At 53.2% G+C, this 21,416-nt stretch overlaps 1 protein-coding gene across 2 annotated transcripts in view; it reads left to right on the top strand.

Moving 5' to 3' along the window:
* Nucleotides 1–1,323: 1,323 nt before the first annotated feature.
* Nucleotides 1,324–21,416, top strand: part of LOC142914718 (protocadherin Fat 1-like) — a 34,366-nt gene continuing 14,273 nt past the window's right edge. For both annotated transcript variants that reach the window (XM_076061151.1, XM_076061150.1), the window contains exons 1-8: nt 1,324–4,689; nt 4,819–4,943; nt 5,048–5,240; nt 5,537–5,601; nt 11,820–12,131; nt 12,290–12,503; nt 12,995–13,134; nt 17,358–17,648. In XM_076061151.1, the coding sequence (XP_075917266.1) occupies nt 1,437–4,689; nt 4,819–4,943; nt 5,048–5,240; nt 5,537–5,601; nt 11,820–12,131; nt 12,290–12,503; nt 12,995–13,134; nt 17,358–17,648 (4,593 nt within the window). In that variant the 5' untranslated portion in view covers nt 1,324–1,436. The remainder of the gene's footprint in view (nt 4,690–4,818; nt 4,944–5,047; nt 5,241–5,536; nt 5,602–11,819; nt 12,132–12,289; nt 12,504–12,994; nt 13,135–17,357; nt 17,649–21,416) is intronic.

Genomic DNA, 21,416 nt, shown 5'->3' with positions numbered 1-21,416 from the left:
ATTAAGCCATCTGTGTCTCTCCCCAAGCCATCTTTTCATCCGTGGAACACAGATGCCCCCCTGCAATAAAAGAGTAATTTCCCTCGCTCTGGGCGTTACATTCCTTGCTATCCCGTGCTGCGGGAAGACAAAGAAGGTTGGGAGGCTCTTTTCCTATGGGATACAGTTTATCTTGGTTGTGTAAGTTTTACCTATTTCGCCTCATCTCTTCCGGATAACCCTCGGTTCAATACTGCATAATGATTATTTGGTTTGTTTCCCAAGATTTGTGATTTAACATTATCATCACGTATTTCTCAGGGTAAATTTTTTCTCCACCGTCTGTATCCTGGGTTTGTGCTGTTTGTTCTCGAGTTATTGTTAGTATCTGATATCCCCAGGATAGAGGATTCGTTTTGGCTTAGGAATAACCCTGACTGCTAGAATTATTCTTGATGCTTCGGTCAGGTGTAGAAAATTATTAAAGGTGAAAATAACATTAGTATTGAATTAATAAATGAGTAATGATCCACTGATGTAGATTGTGGCTTGGTTTTTAATTGGAGTGAGTGTGAGGATCGATAATGTTAGCTTCATCTTTGGTCGCTAAGTTTTGGAATTTTTACCATTTAGCAGAAGCATGAAAAAATTAACCAAAACGAAACGCCTGTTTGTTATCCTTCGTCCGGGGGGGGCGTGTGTGTTTTTTTATTTGACTTTATGACTGACCGTTTCCGTTGGTGGGAGGGGAGGGTGTTATTATCTTTGCGAGAGTGATAAGACAGCTGCTCGAAAGGAGGGGGGGGGGGTTCCGTTTGTTTGTGCTCCCAGTGACCCCGCAAGTGATTATATGAAAAAAAAATATTGGCAAAATCATTAATATCAAAAACAAAAAATGGAAAAAGGCCTATATATGCAACAGTGCCACCCGAACCCCCACTGGCTCCGCCACTGCGAACGAGCGACTGTTGAGGAGTAATTTGGCCGCCGCAAATGTCCACGTTGGGAATGGGTCTCTGGAAAAGGTGGTCGGGAGATGTCACCTCCCTCGCCTGGTACGCAGGAGGTCGTGGGTTCGATCCCAACCCTGAAGACGCCTGCTGCTGTAGATTTGGAGTTTGCATCTCTCATCATCATCACGGTGGCTAGGAGATGTTAACTACTGCGCCTGGTATTTGGCCACGTGACGACGATGATGAGCCACTTTGCTGAGCTATCGTTTACGACGGCCAGTTCGCTACTGAAAAAGCGCTACCCGGTAGCTCGGTGGGGGGCGCCTTGCCTGGCAAACTTAAAATTGTTTGGTTTATATTTGGTCTTGATCTGACATGTTACAGGATGAGGAGGACCCATACCCCATTGGGAGCACCGAACGGACCCGGAGACTTTCGCGGCACCCGCCTTTCCGACCGCTGCTCGGTGTCATCATTGTCGTCATTGCCTCTCGAGTGCAGACCATGACGCCCAACAAGATGGCTTCGGCGCTCCTCCCGCTGCTGCTGCTGCTGCTGCCGCCGTGCGGCGGCCAGCCGGAGCCGCCCTTAGCCAGATATTTCTACAATGCCACCGTCTACGAGAACTCCGCGCCCAGGACGTATGTGGAGAGCCACAGCAGGATGGGGTTCTACATCGGCCTCTGGGGCTTCATACCCACGTACTCCATCGTATCCGGGGATGAGGGGGCCGGGTTCACGGCAGAGGGGTTGCACTTGGGTGACACTTTAATCTTGCGCATCCGCACGGGGAATGTGCCGTTGAACCGCGAGGAGCGCCCCGGCTACGTACTGGGGATAAGGGCGGTCACCTGGAGCCGCCGTTGTCTGGCGTTCATCACGGTCTACGTCCGGGTGATGGACCGCAACGAATTCAGCCCGCTGTTCTCGATGTCATCGTACGGCGCGAGCGACTTCAACGCGCCGGCGAGCACCGTCGGCCTTTTCGTCACCGACGACGCGCCGGCGGGCACCGTCGTCGTTCGCGTCGCCGCCACGGACGCTGACGAGGGCCCCAACGGGCGCATCCGTTACGCCATGGCAGATCGCGTGTTCGCCGTGCACCCGACGAGCGGCGCTGTGATGCTCGTCAAGAGGCTGAAGCCCGATGATTGGGGGATGTACATATTGAAGGTGCTGGCCGTCGACAGCGGTGGCCTGTCCAGCTCGGCGCGCATCACGGTGAACGTGGTCTGGGCGAACCAAGACCCCCCGCGCATTGCCGTCGTCGCGACCCACGGGCCGCGGGCGTCATTTGCCGACCCCGCCGCCTCGTACGCGGAGCTCGCCGTGGAGGACAACGACGGCGGCCCCGCGGGGGAGATCAGCGCCGTGGAGATCATCGCCGGCGACCCCCTCCGGGCGTTCTCCGTCGCCCCGACGGACGGAACCGACCCCGGCTCGACCTACGCGGTGAGGCTCTCGGGGCGGCTGGACTGGGCGGACTTCCCCTTCGGGGTGAACCTCACCGTGCAAGCGCGCGACGGGGGGAGGTCGCCCAAGCACTCGCGGCCCGTCAGGGTCACGGTCCGGGAGGGCGGCGCCACTGGCGCCGCCGGCGCGTTCGAGCGGAGCGTCTACGCGGGCGCCGTCGAGCGGCGGTCTCCGCCCCGCGCCGTTGTGCTCGCGGTCAGAGCCTCTTGCGGCGCGCGGAGCTGCCGGTACGTCGTCCGAGGCGGCGCCGACGGCTACTTCTTCGCCGTGAACCCCGCCACCGGGGTCGTCTCCGTCCGCAAGTCTTTGGCGGCGGTCGACAGACGCCGCCTCGCGTTCAACGTCGGTACCGACGTCGGCTCGGGCGTCGCCAGCGTCACGATTGACGTCGTGGACTACAACGAGCACGCCCCGGTCTTCGAGCGGCCCAACTACTTCGCCTCGTTGAGCGAGGACGTCCCGACGGGCACGTTCGTGCTCGTCGTGCACGCCACGGACAAGGACGAGGGGTACGACGGCCGCGTGACGTACGGCCTGGCGGACGCCGAGCCCGGCCCATTCACCGTTGACCCCTTCACGGGCATCATCGTCACGACGGGGCCGCTGGACCACGACGAGACGGCGGGGGTCTACTGGCTGCACGTGCGAGCCTCGGACTGGGGGACTCCGTTCCGCCGGGAGGCGGAGGTGATCGCGCCTGTCCGCGTCGCCAACGTGAACGACAATGCGCCCGTCTTTGTGAGGAACTGCGTGGGTGAGATCCCCCGGGACCTCCGGCCTGGCGAGCCGATCTTCACCGTGTTGGCCATCGACGCCGACGACCTCCGGCCAGTGCTCTATGGCATTGCGTCCGGGAACGAGGGCGGCTTCTTCGCGCTCGACGACGCCCTTGGCGTCGTGACGCTCGCGCGTTCCCTCGCCGACGTCGCCGTCGGGCCGGCGGGGGCCTTTCACCTCGGCCTCACGGCCACCGACGGGGAGCTCTCGGCAGAGACGTTCCTGAACATCTCGGTCCTGGACGCCCGTCCCGGTTGGAGGCCGTCATTGCAGTGCGTGGCGACGGAGATCGCCCAGAGGATGGGCGAGATGCTCCACCGGGCGGACCAACGGCGAGACCGCCCGCGCCCTGTCGCCGCCAGCACCGTCAATCGGCACGCGCCGGCGTTCGCCGCCCCGGCGGCCGCCGTGGAAGTCCGCGAGGACCTGCGCGTCGGGGCAGAGGTCATCCGAATGGAGGCCGAGGATCCGGACGACGGCTTCGAGGGGAAGCTGCTGTACGCCCTGACGGACGGCGGGGCGAGCGGCTTCGCCGTGGACGCGGAGACCGGCGTCGTGAGGGTCCTGGTGCCGCTTGACTACGAGACCGTCACCTCCTACTCCGTGAACGTCGTTGTCCACGACCTGGGCACGCCGCGGCGTTCCGCAAGCGCCACTGTCCGGGTCGTCATCTTGGACGTCAACGACAACCGGCCGGAGTTCTCGCGGCGCGCCTACGCGGTCCGGGTGCCGGAGAGAGTGCGGCCGGGCCACGAGGTGCTCCGGCTGGAGGCCGCCGACGGCGACGAGGGCGACGCGGGCTCCGTGCGCTACCGCCTGCTGTCCGACACCGACCTCTTCCGCGTGGACGCCGAGACGGGCGCCTTGGAGGTGGCGGCGCCGCTGGACCGCGAGCGGCGCGCCGAGCACACGCTGCTGGTGGAGGCGTCGGACCTGGTGCCGGAAGAGAGCCGCCTCTCCTCCGTCGCCGCGGTGATCGTGACGGTGGATGATGTGGACGACCACACGCCCACGTGCGCGCCGGACCCCCTCCGTCTCCGCGTGCCCGAAGACGTCCCGGTGGGGGCCGTCCTCGGCTGGCTGGACGCTCGAGACCCCGACGTGGGGCCGGCCGGGGAGGTGCACTACACGCTGGTTAGCGTGGACGAGGGGGACGGCACGTTCACGGTGCATGAGACGAGCGGGGCCCTGCAGCTGGCACGGCCGCTCGACTTTGAGAGACGACGCCGCTACGACCTAACAGTGGCCACGCACGACGGCGACCCCAGGGGGCCACCGTCGACCGTCTGCCGGGTGACGGTGGAAGTGACGGACGTGGACGAGAACAACCACGCCCCGCGGTTCGCGTATTCCATGGACAGCAAACGCGTGCCAGAGGACATCCCCGTGGGGACTGCCATCTTCACCGCCACGGCCACGGACCACGATGAGGGTCTGGACGGGGAGGTGCGGTACTCCCTCGTGGGCGGATCCGACCTGGGGGTCTTCAGCATTCATCTGGAGACCGGTAGACCGCACCCACTACAACCACCACTACTACCCTCCTCCCTGCTCCTCATGGTTCATGACGCCGGCTGACGGCTCACGCTGGCGCCCGTCTCTGCTGCGTGTCATTCACGGCGTTTCGTGACGGCAGGGGTGATCGTCACGATGCGGCCGCTGGATCGCGAGACGGTGAGAAGCTACTGGCTCGAGGTGCGCGCTACGGATCGCGGAGTCTTCCAACGCTTCTCTACACTGCACATCTACGTGGATGTGCAGGTACGGAAACTCGCGCGCACTCAACACGTGCGTACGCGCCGCTGCGTTTTAAAACGGCACGATGAGAGTACCGTGTGTGGTTTCCCCCCCCCCCCCCACCCAAGGACGTGAACGACAACCCCCCGTGGGTGTCGCAGACGTGGAACCAGGCCGACGCTATGGAGAACTCTCATTCTGTTATATTCCAAGTGAAAGCCTGGGACCCAGACAAGGACAGCGTGCCCCGGGGCAAGGGCCTCACATTCAACATCGTTAGTGGAGACCCACAGGGAATGTTCACCGTAAACAAAACGTCAGGTGCGTCCGGTGGTGGGGGAGGAGAGCAAATTCACAACATTTACAATTGTAGTGTATGGTGGACACTACACGACACTTCTATACACCACAGAACGTGCCAATTCATTACTAGTACAGCACTAACATACAGCAACATTTACTATCGACGCATTTCCATTTGACGCGATGTGACTCAACAGAGTCCGACATCACGATAACGAACTCCCCCCACCCCCCCCCCCCCGCCCCACCACGTGCGTGCATGTGCCGGCCGGCATATGGTTGTGGTTGACCTCCGGTGAACCGACTCGGCACAGGCGTCATATCTAACACCCCCGACAAGTCGCTGGACAGAGAGACGCAGGCGGAGTACGAGCTAGAGGTGAGAGAGTCACTGTGAGGGTGGTGGTGGTAGTGATGGGGAGTCCCTGACCCTTCATGATGGTGAGCGGGCCCAGGTAAAATTTCGTGGCCGGGAGTCAGAGCCGTTTCTGCGACAGGGATGTCCTCTGGCTCCTACAGTATTTTATCTAACCTACTAGCAGGAAGTACCCGGCGTTGCCCGGGTAAAAAAAAATATATTTCAAAACTTCTCTTAAAAACCTTACATATACATACACAGATACTAAGGTATTGTGAAAGCCCGGTGGGCCGTTTGTCCATTTCTCCACCAACAAAATTATAAGAGGCTTGCACAAGTCCAAAAAGTCATAGAAAGTGTGGGGTACATAGTTGATCTAAAAGGTTTCTGAAAATTGTCGACCCACCCCCTCAAAAAATATCTTTATCCCCGCGTAGGTATATATACCTACACACCCTTAATACAATAGAGTAAGTAGTATCTCTTGCCTCTGTAGTTGTATCTACTGACTGTATAGTAGTATCTACTGAGCCAGTAGTAGCTACTGCCTGTTTAGTAGTATTTAGTGACTGTAGTAACTACTGACTGTAGTAGTATCTACTGGGCCTACAGTAGTATTTACCGACCCTATAGTAGTAACAACTAACTGTATAGTAGTATCTACTGACTGTGTCGTAGTATTTACTGACTGTAGCAGTATTTACTGACCGTAGTGGTATATACTGACTGTTAGTATCTACTAACTCTATAGCAGTATCTACCAACTGGATAGCAGTTTCTACTATCACTACAGGAGTGCATACTGGCTGTGGTTGGACCTGCTATGATTACAGCAGTGCATACTGTGGTGGTTCCTGCTTTCACTACAGCAGTGCATACTGACTGGTGGTATCCTGCTATGACTACAGCAGTGCATACCGACTATGGTGGTTCCTGCTATGATGACAGCTTTCACTACAGTAGTACATGGTGACTTTATCTTATATATGAAAGGGAAATTTGTGAATGTGTGTCTGTTCGAATTGTTTAGCATACTTGCCGACATGCAACCAACTTACTGTATATTAAACGAGAATATGCGATTCTAAAAAAATCTACAATCTTCGATTCCTTTGTGCGATTTAAAGAATCGATTCTTGGTGCGCTCAGGTTGAATTTAAAATTACTGAGTTATATATTTGCATTGGTATGTTATGTTTTTAAGTTTTCAGAAGTTTTAAAATATATTTTTGCCCCGGGCAACGCTGGGTATATCGACTCTATAGCACAAAGTCCTCACCTGACAAGAGTGGCGTGTTGAGGCCTAGTACCATGCAGAGCCCCCGGCCTCGCCTAGATTGCCCCCCCATGCTAGAATAATCGTGTAAAGGCACGATAATTTTAGTATCTACCGACCCTATAATAGTAATTGCACACATTGGGGTGGGGGGGGGAGAGAAGAGGACGTGACACTTTGATGAATTTACCTCGGCGTCGCGTGTAAATTTTGTTTGCATTTAGAAGGTGAGTGAGAAATGGCGTCCACCCTGCAGCGACGGCGTGCGCGCCCGTTGCCGGGGGAAACTCGCGTCAGCGTTTCGCGCATGTGCAACGGCGTGCTTTGTTGCGAGCCGGTCGGCAAAAGTAAATTACTAAATTAAGATAGATCGCACCAAAACGCGATTTTAACCACTTTTAAGGTGACGGATGGGAAAACGAAATGGCCTAGTCCCACCGCGGAGCCTGGGGCGTGCCGCCCGGCAAATTTTTTTCGACGTCAATCCCACGGTCCGAGAGCCAAATCCCTCGCAATTGAGCGTATGCAGACAGACAGACAGAGAGACAGACAGACAAAAAATGCCTTTTATAGGTTAGACTAGCGGTTAGTACCCGGTGTTGCCCGGGCGAAAAAGGCAGACACACATGGACTTACAAACAGACATGGACCCATACACATAGAAACCCACTGACTTACACGCACGCAAACACATGGACTCACACACACAGACATCAACTTGAGAGACACATGTAGTTATATACACAAATCGACTCAAACACACAGAGTTACACACATATCAACTCACACATACATACATAGACTGCACAAGAACAGCCGCCATTCGCCACTAAGTGGCAGTGACATCATCACAACGCTTGTGGCAGGCTATGTGCACCTTGAGGCCACGTGAAGTGTCGAACACCTGCTGGCAGGAGGTCACGGGGCAGACCCAGATGGCACAGGTCGACTGAGATGACTGGCAGATGCACCACCTGTGCCCTGTACCCTGCTAACTTGCTGTGCTTTAGCCACACGGTGCACCGCTCGTTTTTGTGAGCGTCGCTCCTCCGCCCTCCGTTGTTGTTGGAGGCCGACTGCCTCCAACTGGCCTGTAGCATCCTTCACGAGGCTCCTCCACAGATACCGACCTTGACACCGCTGGTACCAGTCATCGACAAGTCCACTCAGCTGCACATCGTCCTGTAGCATATCACTCCATCTCTTCTCTAGCGCCCGTTTAGAGACCTTCGATCCGGCGGAACAAAAGGTGTTTAGGCATGCGGTGGCTGGGCATGCAGGCTACATGGCCCAGCCAACGCAGCCTTGCCTGGCCATGCAGGTTACATGGCCCAGCCAACGCAGCCTTGCCTGGCGTAGGAGGTCACCAATGGGACTTTGTCCAAATCTTTCAAGTATTTGTGAGCTCATCACACAATCCAGCCTGGTTAAACCCAGGAAGGATCGTAGGCAGGCCTACCTAAATGTTTGTAACCGGCGAAAATGTTGCATTAGGGGGGTCCAAGTTTCGCAAGTGTAGAGAAGGGAGGGAATGACCATGGGCGAGACGATGTGGAGCTTCGTGCGGAGCGAGAGACCAGGTAGCTTCAACGCAGTGTTACACAGCCGATGAAAAGATAATGCCGCTCAACTGATTCAGAGTGAGACCTCTGGTGTTAAACCGGAGCCAGTCATGAGTACACTGGGCAGGTATGGGAAACTCTGCACTCTCTACAACTGGCCCATCACCAATTGTGAGTTATGGGGGTGGATTGTCCGATGGTACAAAATACCCAGGCAGGTGCTTAGTTTTGGTGGGGCTGATGGCAAGGCCCCACCTCTTAGTGGCAAGCTCCAGGTTGAGCAGCAGCGCGTCCAGCTCCTCTTCTGAGTGAGCATTAATTACCAGACCATCGGCATACATAACGTGGTTGGCCAATAGGGAGCCATCGATTGACCGCACCCGGGCATCGATGAGCCTCCCATTGTATCTGTACCAGATGTTAATTCTTCCGGTAGAGGCATTGAAGGCTTAACGAAATACGTGGTCCAAATATATGTAAAAGATTGTGGGAGGCAGTGGACATCCCTGTCGCACCCCAAGATGTACAGTGAGTGGCTCTGATTCATGGTTACGTAGTTTGATGTGGGACCGCTCACTATCATGAAGGTCCTTAAGGATCGTGAGCAGAGGGTCAGGGACTCGAAAAGTACGAGGAGCAACCCAGAGCTCAGGCCTAATGATGGTATCATAGGCCCTGAGCAAGTGAATAAAGCACACATGGACTAACACGCACACATGGACCTACAGGCATGCAACGAAATGGACTAACACTGACTAACATGGAGCCACGCACACACAGCGACAAACACACATGCACATGGACTGACACACACACATATCAAGTCACACACACATTGACTTACACACACACATCGAGTGACACACACACACATACATAGACTCACACACACAGACATGAACTTGCACACACATACATATCGACGCGCACACACACGGACTGCCACACATAGACACATTGCCATACACACATCGACTGACACACAGACTCCCACACAAACATACATGGACTGACACACGGACATAGAGGCACACAAACATGGACTGAGACACACACATGGACGTACGCACACACATGGACGTACGCACACACACACACACACGTACGTACAGACACACACACATGGACTCACACGCACACATGGACCAAAAAACACACAAATAGAAAGAAATTTACTTACACTGACTGACAAGGAGCGACGCACACACACACACACATTGACTCACACACACACATGGCCGCAGACATGCACATCGACCCACACACACACATGGAATTAGACACAGGCATTATTACTGTGAAAGAAGTAACTTAATTAAAAAAGAGTAGTTTTTTTACACACACACACCACGCACACACATGGACTTATGCACACACCACGACGGTATGCACTATGACTACAGCAGTGCATACCGACTGTGGTGGTACCTGATTTCACTACAGCAGTGCACACGGCCTGTGGTGGTACCTGCTTGAACTACAGCACTGCACACGGACTGTGGTGGTACTTGCTTGAACTACAGCAGTGCAAACCGACTGTGGTGGTTTGTGGTATCACTACAGCAGTGCCTCGTGACTGGTGGAACCTGCTATCACAAAGGCAGTGCATACTGACAGTGGTGGTAGCGGCTTTTACAAAAGCAGTGCATACTAACTGCGGTGGTAGCTGCTATGATAACAGCAGTGCATACTGTGGTGGTACATGGTTTAACAACAGCAGTGCATACTGAATGTGCTGGTACCTGGTATGATTACAGCAGTGCATATCGTGGTGGTACCTGCTTTCCCTGCAGCAGTGCAAGCATATTGTCGTGGTAGCTGGTATGATTACAACAGTGCATACAGTGGTGGTACCTGCTTTAGCTACTGGAGTGCATACGGACTTTGGTCCCTGCTTTTACTACAGCAGTGCATAGTGACTGTGGTGGTCCGTGCTATTACTACAGCAGTGCATAGTGTGCTTTCCCTACAGCAGTGCATGCAATTGGCGTCAGTTGGTACGGTCGAGCTCGTGCAGTAAGTAAATAAAATAAGAATGCCACTAAATCGCTAATTAAACTAATTTTAAGTTGACGGCTGGGAAAACGGAATAGCCTATACCAAGCATGGGGCTCGGGGCGTGCCACCCGGCAATTTTTTTCGGACTTGAACCCCACCGTTTGAGAGCCAAATCCCCCGCAAGCGCGCGCACGCGAAGACTTTTATATATAAGATGGCGTATGTGGGGATAATGGGAAAATGTCGTTCGTCGCCAAACAAATGGCAAAGTCGTGTCGGTGGGGGCTAAGTCGACTCTGGGAATCGACACCGAAGCGTAGGTTTGCAGTGGCCCCTGCATGAAAACGACGGAAAGTGCAGCGGATAGATAAAGTGCGCTTATTTATATAAATGGCTATTATTGCGACCACGTCTTTATGCGCGAGGGAATGACACTTATGCAGACGTTTTCTCTTTCAAAATAGCTACTTTTCTAAATATCACTGTCCTGCTCACAAAACAACTACTCTGAGGGGAATCATCGCATTTCCTGTACTTTGGAGGAACCAGCAGCCACCTCATATCCCTGCACTGAATGCTATTATTACGTCTTCTTCATTCTAACATATTTACAATTGCCCCCTCAGTACGGGGGTTGAGCGGTGACATGTCAATTATGCTTAATTGGTGCACATCAGCTCATAGTTACAGGTAGGATAATTAGATGTTTTCGTTGACTTTCATTTATTTACCAATTTATTTATTTTTTGCTCGCGCAAAATGTTTGCACAAAAATGTTGGGACACCATCGCCCTCACTCTGAATTACTCATGGCAGACGCCTGCATTTCCCCCCCTTGCTTCTTTCACTTAAGTCACGCAGATAGAAAACTATTATTTTAAAAGTTAGTAAATATGAAAGTAATGTGTGTGCGAGTCCATATGCGTGTGCGTCGTATGAGTGTGCAAGTCGATGTGTGTGTGTGTCTTTTTAGGGCAGTTGTGGGTTGGAGAAGAGATAGAGTGATGTGGTATAGGAGGGTGTGGAGCTGCGTGGACTTGGTACCAGAGGTGTCAAGATCGGCCTCTGTGGAGGAGGCTCGTGAAGGACGCTACTGGGCAGTTGGAGGCAGCCGCCCTCCAACAATGGAGGGCGGAGGAGCGATGCTCAACAACGAGCGGAGTGCCGGGTGGCTAAAGCACTGCAAGTGGGCACATGTTGTGCATCAGCCAGTCAGTTGACCCATGGCACCTGCTGGGTTTGTCCCGTGACCTCGTGTCAGCAGGCATTCGATGCTTCACGTGGCCTCAACGTGCACATAGCCTGGCACAAGCATCGTGGTGATGTCACCGCCACTTAGTGGCTGAATGGCGGTTGTTGTTGTGCATGTGTGTCTGTGCGTGCGTCCGTCCCACCGGTGCCAGGTGTCCATCGTGGATACCGGCGTGCCCCCGCTTGAAACGAGGGTGGTGGTGTCGGTGAACGTCTTGGACAGAAACGACCACACCCCACGCTTCCCCAGGGACCTCCAGCACGTCTACGTGGTGTTGGCGGATGACGAAACGGAGGTGGAAATCGCACGTTTCTATGCCACCGACGCCGACTCGGGCGACAACGCCAGGATAGCGTACGACATATCGCCACAAGTAAAATATCGCATGGACGGCTATCAAGGAATCGGAATCCTCTTCACCCGGAGAAACTTGCACCGTGCGGGGACATCCGACACCATGGAGGTCAGGGACATACTCCATCCTCCACCCTGTTCCCCCCGCATCCCGCTTCCTCCCTCCTCCACACGCAGACACGCGTGATGATATCACTCCGACCTCTTATCACCGCGATGATTCGACCGCGAAACGGAACTCTCCAATCTCTGTTGCTGGCCCCGCAGCTCACCGCCATGAACACGGATTTGGACGCAAGAAAGGTGTCTACCAAACTGCGTGTGGATTGGGTCGCCACTCCTCTGCCGCCAGAGACGCCCCCGGCCTTCGCCCAGAGGTATCATGCGGTCACCGTGGCGGAGACGGCCGCCGTGGGCTCCGTGGTGATTGCCCTGCCCACGCAGAGCACGGCGGGGAGCCTCCTCTGGTTCAGCATCACAGGTCACGTGGTGCCACCACACACATCCCCCCACCCCAACACAACCCAACCCATCCCAACCCACATCATGATGTGTTAACGGTGACATGATGATGGGTTAACGGTGACATCATGATGATGGGTTAATGGTGACATGATGATGATGGGTCAACGGTGACATCATGATGATGGGTTAATGGTGACATGATGATGATGATGGGTTAACGGTGACATCATGACGATGGGGTTAACGGTGACATCATGTTGGTGGGTTAACGGTGACATCATGATGATGGGGTTAACGGTGACATGTTGATGGGTTAACGGTGACATCATGATGGTGGGGTTAACGGTGACATCATGATGATGGGGTTAACGGTGATATGTTGATGGGGTTAACGGTGACATGTTGATGGGTTAACGGTGACATGATGATGATGGGGTTAACGGTGACATGATGATGGGTTAACAGTGACATGATGATGATGACGGTAGGGGCACCGCGTGTTGACAGGCGGTAACGTGGAGGACCGCTTCTATGTGACCCAACATGGCGGTGTTGTGGAGTTGGCCCAGCCGCTGGATGCCGAGCAGCGCGCCTCCTATGAGCTCACCATCAGGCTCACCGACGGGTCCAACGCTGTAACCACCCTGGTGGGTGGCCACGCGTGTCTGTGTGTCTGTCTCTGTGTGACTGTGTGTGTCCGTCTGTGTGTGTCTGTCTCTGTGCGACTGTGTGTGTCTGTCTGTGCGTGTCTGTCTCTGTGTGACTGTGTGTGTCTGTCTGTGTGTGTCTGTCTCTGTGTGACTGTGTGTGTCTGTCTGTGTGTGTCTGGCTCTGTGTGACTGTGTGTGTCTGTCTGTGTGTTTCTGTCTCTGTGTGACTGTGTGTGTGTCTGTCTCTGTGACTGTGTGTGTCTGTCTGTGTCTGTCTGTCTCTGCGCGACTGTGTGTCCGTCTGTGTGTGTGTCTGTCTCTGTGTGACTGTGTGTGTGTCTGTCTGTGTGTGTCTGTCTCCGGCAAAACAACCCCCTACCTCCTCGCGGTGCCGGACGGGCAACTCTGTCGTGGGCAGTGCTGTGGGGGGAGGTCCAATTTCGATTGGCTCCTCCCCTCATGGCATCTGTGTCCACCACAGGGGCTAAACAGAGGCTCTGGATGGGTGCGAGGGGCTGGTAACCCCTCCACCTTCAATTAATTACCACTAAACCGCGAATTAAGTATATAACTAATAAGCTTGTGCCGGAGGCCCCGGGGGGCCAGGCGTCTATGACGTCTCCTGGCCAAACCCCAATTGGCGGAGCCAGGAGATTGAATATGTACCCTCGGGGCTCCTCCAGAAACAATGAAAAACCACTACGGATGGCCACGTGGAATGTTCGAATGCTCACTGCGGAGGAGAGGCTGCCACTCCTCTGTCGGGAGCTGGACCGGTACCGCCTGGATCTATGTGGCATTCAGGAGGTCCGGTGGACCGGTTCTGGCTCCTGCCACCATGAGGGGTGGACAGTCCTCTACTCGGGGCGGCAGACTGCCAAACAACAGGGTGTGGCTCTTCTTTTGAACAAAAGAATGAAGGGGGCGTGGGAGCGTGGCGGTGAAGTGTGGGAAGCTGTAAGCCCCAGGCTGCTTTGGGCTCGCCTTCCCATCAACCGGAGGCGAGGAATGGTGGTCGTGGTTGCTTATGCCCCCACCGAAGATTAACATCCGTGGAGGGATGCAGGCAAAGCCGATGAGTCAGATGCCTTCTATGACCTCCTGTCACAGGTGCTGGCTAAAGTGGCCCCTCAGGATAGAGTCATCATGTTGGGTAACTTCAATGCCCGAGTTGGTCATGATGCTGGCACCTGGTCTGGAGTGATTGGAGGGCATGGGCCAGATCAGCTCAATAACAACGGTAGGAGGCTGCTGGATTTTTGTGCAGCCCATGGGCTTGTAATTACCAACACGCTGTTCCGGCATCGGCGCATCCACACAACATCATGGATGCATGCCGGGTCCAAGCAAGAACATCTGCTGGACTACATAGTAATGGACAAGCAGATGCGAGCCCATGTCCTTGACACCAGGACCTACCGTGGAGCTGATCTGCCCTCTGACCATCGACTAGTCATCTGTAAGATGTGCCTGCCATTCTTCCACTCCGGTGGTGGGTGTACACCCAGGACCCCATTCCAACCTCAAGTGGCCTGGTCTCAGTTATCTGATGAAAGTTGCAAGCGAGAATTTCACCATCACTTGCGGCTGGGATTGGCATCGTCCCCGACTCCTCCTGATGTCGAGGGTAAATGGGCGAGGTTTAGGACTGTGACTCATGCAGCTGTAATGGCTGCTTTGGGTACGCGGTCCAGACCTCCCCAGAGACCCTGGCTGACAGAGGAGGTGTTCAGGATGGTTGAGAAAAAGTGACAGGCCCACTGTCATCGGCTACAGAATCCCACGTCAGAGAATGAGGAGGCTTACCGCAGCCTTCGCTCGGAGGCAAGGATGGGTGGTGGTCGCGGGTTGCTGAGGAGATGGAGTCTGCCTCAGTGGCCCATGATCACAAATCTCTATTTAACTCCATCAAAAAAGTAACCTGCAGCGCCACACCTATTACCATCATTAGGGGAAAAAACGGTGATCCAATCTCCGACCCCCAGGAACAGGTTTGCAGATTTGCTGAGCATTTCTGTGAAGTCCTGGGGGAGGGAAAATCCCTCAGCCAAGAAAACAACGTGGCACAAAGTGAGGATGACCCTGCTGAGGCTGCGGTGCCTCAAATATTGGAAGAAGTCACCCCCTGTGAGTGACTGGCTGAGGTGCCATCTGTTGAGGAAGTACTGAAGGCGATCCGGAGTCTGAGACCAGGAAAGGCAGCGGGCAGAGATGATCTCCCAAGCGAAATGCTGAGGGAGGGTGGCGTTTGTGCACAGACTGCCCTATATGACCACTGGTCGGGTTCCGCAGGATTGGAAGGATGCCCTGGTTGTCCCCCTTTTTAAGAAGGAGGAGCACACAGACTGTAACAACTACAGGGGCATCTCACTCCTCAGTGTGCCAGGAAAGGTCCTGGCAAGGATTATTCAGCATCGCCTTGCCAGGCACGCTGAGGAGAGGCTTGCGGAGCCCTAATGCGGTTTCAGGAAAGGGCGGTCCTGCACAGATGCCATATTTTCTGTCCGTCTGCTACAGCAGAGGTGTATGGAATTCCAACAAGACCTACATCTCTGCTTTATTGACCTGGTCAAGGCCTATGATACCATCAGTAGGCCTGGGCTCTGGGTTGTTCTTCGTGCTTTTGGAGTACCTGACCCTCTGCTCACGATCATTAAGGACCTTCATGATGGTAAGCGGGTCCGGGTAAAACTACATGGCCGGGAGTCAGAGCCATTCCCTGTACACCTTGGGGTGCGACAGGAATGTCCTCTGGCTCCCACATTATTTTGACCACGTAATTCGTGAAGCCTTCAATAGCTGTACCGGGGGAATCTCTATATGGTACAGATATAATGGGAGGCTGATCGATGCCCGGGTGCGGTCAAGGGATGGCTCCCTATTGCTCAACCACGTTATGTATGCTGATGATTTGGTAATAGCTGCTCATTCAGAGGAGGAGTTGGAGACGCTGCTGCTGAGACTAGGTGGGGTCTTACCATCAGCCCCACCAAAACTAAGCACCTGCCTGGGTATTTTGTACCATCGGACCCTCCACCCCCACGGCTCCCAATCGGTGATGGGGCAGTTGTGGAGCGAGTGGAGAGTTTCCCATACCTGGGCAGTGTGCTTATGACCAGCTCCAGTTTAACAGCAGAGGTCTCACTCCGAATCAGTCGAGCGGCAATATCTTTTCATCGGTTGCGTAACGCTGTGTGGAAGCTACCTGGTCTGTCACTCCGCACTAAGCTTCAGGTCTTCTCGGCCACGGTCATTCCCTCCCTTCTCTACGCTTGCGAAACGTGGACCCCCCTAATGGAACATCTTCGCCGGTTAGAAACATTTAGGCTGGCCTGCCTACAATCCATCCTGGGTTTAACCAGACTGGATTGTGTGAGGAGCTCACAAATCCTTGAAAGATCTGGGCAAGGTCCCATCGGTGAGCTCCTCCGGCGGGCAAGGCTGCGATGGCTGGGTCATGTAGCCCGCATGCCCAGCCACCGCATGCCAAAACAGCTTTTGTTCGGCCGGATTGAGGGGGCTAAACGGGCGTTGCACGGGCTAGAGAAGAGATGGAGTGATGTGGTACAGGAGGACGTGGAGCTGAGTGGACTTGCCGATGACTGGTACCAGCGGTGTCAAGATCGGCCTCTGTGGAGGAGGCTCGTAAAGGACGCTACTGGGCAGTTGGAGGTAGTCGCCCTCTGTTGTTGGAGGGCGAAGGAGCAACGCTCACAACAACGAGCGGAGCGCCGGGTGGCTAAAGCACAGCAGGTTGGCACAGTAGGGGGCACAGGTGGTGCATCAGCCAGTCATCTCAGTCAGTCGACCCGCGGCACCTGGGTCTGCCCCGTGACCTCCTGCCAGCGGGCGTTCGACACTTCACGTGGCCTCAGGGTGCACATAGCCTGGCACAAGCGTCATGGTGACGTCACCGCCACTTAGTGGTGAATGGCGGTTGTTGTTGTTGTCTGTCTCTGTGTGACTGTGTGTGTGTACGTCTGTGTGTGTGTCTGTCTCTGTGTGACTGTGTGTGTCTGTTTGTGTGTCTGTCTGTCTCTGTGCGACTGTGTGTGTCCGTCTCTGCGGGCGACGTGGTGACGTCACGAGGCAGGGGACGGCCGCGGTGGCCACGTGAGACACGCGGGGGGCATTGTCACCTCTCACCACTTCCTCCTCACCGCCACCCACATCACCGCTGTACTCACCCCCGCTACCCTCGCCCCCCCACTCCCCGCTAGGTGGAGGTGACGGTGCTGGACGTGAATGATAACCGGCCCCGTTTCTCCCACGGCTTCTACAATGCGACCGTCGCCGAGGACTCTCCTGGCGCCGTCGTCAGCCTCCGGCTGGAGGCGACTGATGCCGACGCCGGCGACGCCGGCCGGTTATTCTTCTCGCTCGTCAGCTTAGGCGGCAATAACGCCGCCGAGAGCATGCGTCTGTTCCGCATTAACCCCGTCACCGGCGAGGTCACAGCTGCCGAGGAGCTGGACCGAGAGGCCAAGCAGAGCCACGTACTCACCGTCATGGTGAGGGGGCGCCACGCCGGGTGTGTCTGTGTGCGCACCATACGTAGCCGACTGCTGATCGAAGTTGCCGACGATGATTATGACGACGACGATAACGACGACGCCGTGACCATCGTCTTGCGTGGTGACCATAGTGTACTGTATAGTAGCGTGTTGTTGTGTATATAGGTGTTATGAAAATTGATGGAAATAATGAAAATTAAATGAAATTTGAGATTTGCATAATTTATCCGAAATTATGTTAATTGGTGTAATTATGCGCATAATTATACTGATTCGAGAGATAATCGTATTCATTTATGCGAGTGGGCGTGGTTAGGATAATGCAGGTCGTTATGGATTATAAGGTCGAGCCTCGGTGACGAGGATTGTGTTATGAATTGGAATAACGCAATTAATCGTATGCAGTGACGCAGGCGTTGTGAGCGTGAATGAGAGAGAGTCGATTCGACTCTGCTCTTTAATTCCGTATTATCGATAAGGGTACGATTACTCTCGATTGAACATTACGAATTATGCGTGTTATGGATTATGTGTGGTGATAGTGTGCTTTTGATAGGTCCCCAGGATTCAAATCTCATACGCAGAACAATATTATGCAGAATTTCAGGAAGAATCACACACAAACCTTCTGCTTTAATCAATTTTATTTCTAGCTAACTTTCATTTTTGGATAATATAAAAACTCAATCTCGGGATTTTGGAATTTCAACACAGCGTTAACATGATACCACCACGATTGCGTTGTTTCACCTCGATAGCGGCACCTGTGGTTAATTCCCGACGCGTAACGCAATCGATCGGTTGTTGAGAGAGAGATTGAAAACATGCGAACTATTCTATCAAACCTTAACTTTATAATATGCAAACTCGTATGCTTGAATTGTTACACAACACGGCACTTGGTCTTTGATTCGTATCCAATCCTTAATACATTCTGATATGCGAAGTTATTATGCTTGAAATCGTCAGCACAGTACCACGTTGATGTTTGTTCATTGATTCATAACGATTATGAATTTAAAGCGTTCGACTGAAATACTTCGAATTGCCTTATCAACACCACTCGATGGCCGCAATGCTTCGTTACTTGAATTGTCACACAACACAGCATTCGGTCATTGATCATGCGCGGCCCTTAATGCAATTATTGTCACGTTGTTAACAATAGGATGACTGATTATTATGCAACGCTACTCGTTGACAGGGCACTCCAACCAGTATTATTCTTGGAGGCACAAATATGCGTTTGAATTCGTTATTTCAGTCGTGGATACCAGCAAGATTATGCAGAAAGACAAATATTAACGAACGACTCAAGTATTTCTAATCAACTTCTCAAGGCGACTCAATGGGTGGCGATGTTTCCTTTTGAGATCCTTATCTCGGGCCAATCTTTTAATTAATTGTGGCCAGACCCCTGACAGGGAACCGGTTGAACACGCTCTCTATCCCCGCGAGCGGCGCTCCGTGGTGAGGTGTCAAGAATTAATCCTTGTTAATGGGTCAGTTGGTAATTTATGCGGTTAGAAGTACAGCCCCATCACAATATTACAGAGGAAAATTATGAACACTCTTAAAAACGATGGATTATTCACTCGGTCGTTGCGATGTTTCCACAATCACGGATGGTTCAATGGCTTGAGGTTTTAGGCTTTGTTAATGACCCGTGTGTGTGTGTGTTGAATGGTATGAGTGGTGAAAGAGTAGGCCAATGTTCGGAATCGATTCTTCGAGTCAAGCAGACGTCTGGTTTGTCGTGTAGTGGGGGGCAGTGTATCATACGTATCAGTTGATTCTTCTTTCAGTAGTTGGTTCGGACTCGACGGACGTTGGTGAACGAGTAGATGCGTTGTTGTAGCTGAGATGACCGTCTGGTAGACAGCGTTAGAAGCACGCCCGCAGCGGCGCGGTTGTACGCGGACTCGGTAGGTAATGCGCGCAGTACGTCTGCGAGCAGCTGGCACGCTGGTGCTCCGTCGTCGGCGGTTGTAGATTACAGGCTCACGATTCGCTCGTGGTGGCGCTGGCCGCTAACAGCGGCAGCGGGACGCCAATCGGCGACACTCGCCAATTCGGCGAGTTGTAGAGGAGTCTCCGGCGTCGGTGATGGCTGGTCTTCTGCTGAGATGAGTTGAGCGGGTCTTCTGCTGAGATGAGTCTTCTTCTGTTGAGCTGAGTTGAGATGAGTCTTCTTCTGTTGAGCTGGCCCTGAGGGCTGATGAGCTGATTTCAATGCTGAAACGGCTCCTTTTTATGCCAAAAATCTCTCTCCTTCTCGGCTCCCCTAACGAGGCGGAGCTATCTTTGATCTGATCGTATGTCGGTGGGGGGGGGTTCGTGTGTCGGTGGTGGGGGGGTTCGTGTGTCAGTGTGTATGTTTGTGTGTGTGTCATTTATGACACGGTCCTGTTCGGGTCTTTCCTCAAGCCATAAACATCAAGACAACAGACACCTCGATTCATCTTGGTGGCGTCTGGTTGTCTACTCCATCCACCCAGAGAGAGGGGCGGGTTCCCCCCCCCCCCTTTTCCGTACGCGTTCCGACGCACAAAGAAATGGTTAAGATTTTTTTTTTAAGTTTAACATTTCACATCATAGTTGGTATCTTATCATACACAGTTATGATCCTGCTTGTGATTCATAGTATTTGATTTATTTCCAAGTGAAGATGCTCTTCCGAGCGTATGCATTTTATCACGTGCTGCAGGGAAAGACAAAGGTGGCCAGGATCTTCCCATCTCTCTATACTTTGCAAATATCATTTCGACTCCACATTCTACCAGCCTAATCCACCCCGTTACCTTGGCTCTTACTTAGTTTATTAATTTTCGTCACTTTGTGCGTTTATAAATGTGTGACAGTTTAACTTAAAGCTCGCTCGCTCTTTTGCTGCCCGTGTGCAGGGTGGGGTGGGGGCTACTACTAAGTTCCGTGTGTGGCAGATGGTCCCCGCGATAACGATCTTGTTTGCCCTGGCGTAAAATTCCTCTCTCGCGCTCTTCGGGAGAGACAAAGGTGGTCGGGAGCACCTCTTTATACTTTCGACTTATATTTCTCAAATACCATTTGGTCCCATGTTCGCCAAGACTCGTGCTTGTAACTACGTCCTCCCGACACCTCTCGGTTTTACCGAGGTTCGAATTGTTATGATGGAATTATTAAAAAGAAAAATAATTATCATCCTGAGTTTAAGAGGTCCGTTTCTTGATTGTTGGAATCCATATCCCTTGGTTCTGTAAGGTTCTATAATGGAATGTCGTGTAAGGTTAATACGTTATTATTAATATTATATTGCAATTTCCTTTAAAACTTTCTTTACCTGGTTGCCGTGTGTGGGGTGGGTGTGTCTCCTCATCAAACCCGGCTGGCTTTTCCAGATGGCCCCTTGTGATAAGGTGTAATTCCTGCTTCTCCACGCTGTGAGAGAGACAAAGGTGGTCGGGGTTGCTTGGGATATTGTTTAAACTCTTTCGCAAGTTTGCCCGTTGTCTCATTCCTTCTCGATAACCTTTGATGTGACTCGGTATTCCTGCTCCAAGCTTTGTTTTAACAGTAAAAGTATTAAAGGTGAAAATCATTTGATAGCGAATTAATCATTGGATAATAATTCACTGATGTGTCTGGTGGCCTGTTCTTAATTGGAGTGAGCGTTAGGATCTCTAATTTTATCTTATTCTTGTTGTTGCCTTTTCATTTTTTAGTTGTTTTACTGGAAAATAAGAAAAAGAATATGTATACGATTTACCCTGTTGGCGTCTCCGTGTC

The sequence above is a fragment of the Petromyzon marinus genome, unplaced genomic scaffold (genome assembly GCF_048934315.1).
Source record: "Petromyzon marinus isolate PM22_M1 ecotype Great Lakes invasive population unplaced genomic scaffold, UKy_Petmar_22M1.pri1.0 PM_G_Scaffold_29, whole genome shotgun sequence".
NCBI lineage: Eukaryota > Metazoa > Chordata > Hyperoartia > Petromyzontiformes > Petromyzontidae > Petromyzon > Petromyzon marinus.
This window is presented reverse-complemented; position numbering and strand designations above follow the sequence as displayed.